General features: G+C 52.6%; 1 protein-coding gene across 1 annotated transcript in view; it reads left to right on the plus strand.

The window, feature by feature from the left end:
• The window catches only part of COL4A6 (collagen type IV alpha 6 chain), an 81,105-nt gene that overhangs the window by 73,163 nt on the left and 4,576 nt on the right, over positions 1-3,366 (plus strand). The window contains exons 40-42 of the mRNA XM_077773621.1: positions 1,151-1,267; positions 1,593-1,754; positions 1,947-2,045. Coding sequence (XP_077629747.1) covers positions 1,151-1,267; positions 1,593-1,754; positions 1,947-2,045 — 378 coding nt within the window. The remainder of the gene's footprint in view (positions 1-1,150; positions 1,268-1,592; positions 1,755-1,946; positions 2,046-3,366) is intronic.

Genomic DNA, 3,366 nt, shown 5'->3' on the forward strand with positions numbered 1-3,366 from the left:
ACCTGAAGTAACCAAACCACCATCTTTCTTTACATGTTTTTATGGATTTGCTATTTCCTTATCTAAACATGAGAAATTTGACATTGATATTTTTGGCTTCCCTTGTCAGAAAAACACAATGCAACATTAACCTTTTTGGATTTTATTGTTACAAACAAAAAAAATCATCTCAACCCCCAGAATACTTTATCAACCAGAGTGATTTCTCTTCATTTGAATTTCTTCTAGAAGATACCAAAATAATAAATACATCAGTATCATGCTAGAAGTATAACATGGACTTCTACATCTGTATCTATGGCTTCAATGTGTTTCCCATAAAGATTCCATGTGTGTATCTGATGTGTGAATATTAAATAAATCTTCTGTAATCAGTTGACATGTTTTTGGTTTTGAACGTTATAGTGGAAATCGTTCCATAAACAGAAAACACGCCATGCAGTATTAATACGTGAGCAAACAAATATTCTTGTATCTACTCTAATCAGTGGCTTTACTCTTTGACCAAAAAGGGGGAAAGGATTTAGGGTAGAGAAATTTGTTCTACTGACAGTTAAGCAAGCACTCGGCTGGTATAATGAATTACCTGTAAAAGCATTTACAAGTTTGCCTAGAAGACCCAGAAATCAGCCCTAGAAGACACCGGGACCCACAGTGCCCTTGCGATCTCCCTTTCTGACCCAACAGGTCTGTTAGGACGGGCTGGAGCCAGTGCCCCACCTCACTTTGTAACCATCTCTGGGCACCATCAGACACAACTGGCTAATATAATGACAGTGTGTGACTTCCGTTCCAGGTGCTGCAGTCATGCTTTCTTTTCTTCCCGATTTGAGGGAAATCTGTCTCAAATATGTCCATTTTCGGCGACGCTGGGAGCTAGAACTTTCCAAAACTCCATCCCCTTGAACTGCGGCGCCTGCTGTGGGCGGGGCACGGGAACCAGGAGTCGCTGAGACCGTGCGTGTCGCCTCGTGTGAGGCTGTGTTCCTCTGCCGGCTGCGAAGGGAGACTGAAGGGAGAACGCCCTCTGCTGGCGCTCGCCGGCCTGGCCTCTACCTGGCCGCTTCCATTTTCTCTGCTTGAATTTCCATTTTCTCTGAAAGCCTGGCCACATGAAGCCCACGCAGCCCCTTCTATTTATTCTTTGCAGGTTTCCCAGGCCTCCAAGGCCCTGCTGGTCTCCCCGGTGCCCCAGGCCTCTCCTTGCCTTCAGTCATAGCAGGACAGCCTGGCGACCCCGGGCGACCAGGCCTAGATGGAGAGCGAGGTAAAGACGGGAAACCCAAAAGAGGTTTGGCTTTTGCCTTCTGTCCGGAGTCCGGGGAGACCCTGACGCAGTCCAGCCCCATTCCTACTGCTGCATGTGCAAGGGCCTGCGTGGCCTCACGTCCCTCCCCCAACAGGGCCACGGGGGACTGCAACAGGCGGCCTTTTGCAGAAAGGCTTTGGGAAGGTCCAGGCCCTGGGACACCAAATGCAGCAAGGGAAGGTTCTCTGACCTGGGGACAGGCTTTGGCTTCCTATTAGCCCCTAGGCCTTCAGCGGTGGACACCTTCTCACCTGCCCTCATTCCTGTCTGGTTTTATCCCTAGGCCGCCCAGGCCCTCCAGGGCCCCCAGGGCCCCCTGGGCCATCCTCCAATCAAGGTGACCCTGGAGACCCTGGCTTCCCTGGAATTCCTGGCCCTCAAGGGCCCAAGGGAGACCAAGGAATTCCAGGGCCCTCTGGCCTTCCTGGAGAGCTAGGACTGAAAGGTATGGCTGCTCGGCTGGCCGTTGGGCCCTTCCCCATTCCGCACGTAGAGGTGGCTCCTTCTCGCAGCCCTGTGAAGAGAGGCCAGCTACAAATGCTCTTCTCACCCTCAAATCTGCTTAGTCTCAACCCCTCCACCCCCCACCAGCACCACCGTGCCAGGCCCTGACTTGCTTTCCTCTGGACTTTGCCAGGCATGAGAGGTGAGCCTGGCTTCATGGGGATTCCAGGCAAGGCTGGGCCACCTGGAGACCCAGGACTTCCCGGGATGAAGGGGAAGGCAGGGCCAAGAGGTGAGTTGAGAACTTGTGCCCCGCTGATCCTGAGCTCGCCCGAGGGACGGGCCTGGGGGTAACCGTCCCGTAGGAGTCACGCCAAGAAAGCCTGGATGTCTGGGGCAGCTGGATGACGCTCCTCCCGGGAGGCTATTTCTCCACCTTGAGGATGTCCCCGCCTCCATCAGCTCCCAGCACCGGAGGCCACTGCCACCACGGGTCCGCCCCGCTGATCTCCCCTCGGCATTCTTTCCGCGTCAGCAGGCATTGGGTTTGCACTCCTCACCACTCACTCCTTTGCTCCATCCAGACAGAAGGAACAACACTCTCCATCCTTTACCGCCGTTCCCCTGCTCGCACCCCATCCACCAGCAAGCCCTGAAGGTCGCCTCTCCTAACTGTGCCTTGCATCTGCTCACCTCTTGGCACCTCCTTGGCTGCCACCCAGGTCCAAGGCACCAACAGTTCTCATGAGAATCACTGCAGTGACCTGCTGCCTGATCTCCCTGCTTCCTCCTCCGTTCTGCGCCTCCCCCAACGATCATTTCTCCCCAAAGCTGTCAGAGGGATCTTAGAAAACAGGGATCATCCCCTGGCTCCCCGTTGCGTCAGACTAAACTATGGCTCACAAAGTCTTATGTGACGCCTCCCTCTTCATCCTCATCGTCAGCCCTCCCTCTTCTGTGTTCCTGTTCTTTCCACGCTAGCCTCTTTCATTTACCCAACCAGGGTCGACTGCAGTGCCTTCACACGTGCTAGAATACTCCTCCTGGAATACTGTAGCCCCTCCACCTCCCAGATCCTTCTTTTAAAAAAAAATTTTTTAATGTTTATTTATTTTTGAGAGAGACAGAGAGTGAGCAGGGAAGGGACGGAGAGAGAGAGGGAGACGCGGAATCTGAAGCAGGTTCTAGGCTTTGAGCTGTCACCACAGAGCCCGATGCAGGGCTTGAACTTGTGAGCTGAAGTCAGGCGCTTAACTGACCGAGCCACCCAGGCACCCCACTCCTAACTCCTTAACGGCCTCCGCTTAAATGTCACTGCTTGTAAGGAGCCACTTGTCCCTCTTTCTAAAGCAGGGTCTCTGCCCCGTAGCGCCCTCTGCTGCCTGTCGCTGTCACTGCACTGTTCATTTCCTTTGTAGCACTTCTCAGGACTGAGAGTAAGACTGATGGTATTTGTCAGGCTATTCCTTTTCATTTTTATCACCAGACCATAATCTCCATGACGGATCTGCCCTATTCACTCCTCCATCCCTTAATCTACCAGGGTGTGGCATATAGAGGCACTTGAGAGATATTTGTTCAATGAATTGGCTTGTTTGGCTTCCCTTAGTAAA

This window comes from Crocuta crocuta, unplaced genomic scaffold (genome assembly GCF_008692635.1).
Source record: "Crocuta crocuta isolate KB4526 unplaced genomic scaffold, BGI_CrCroc_1.0 scaffold737, whole genome shotgun sequence".
NCBI lineage: Eukaryota > Metazoa > Chordata > Mammalia > Carnivora > Hyaenidae > Crocuta > Crocuta crocuta.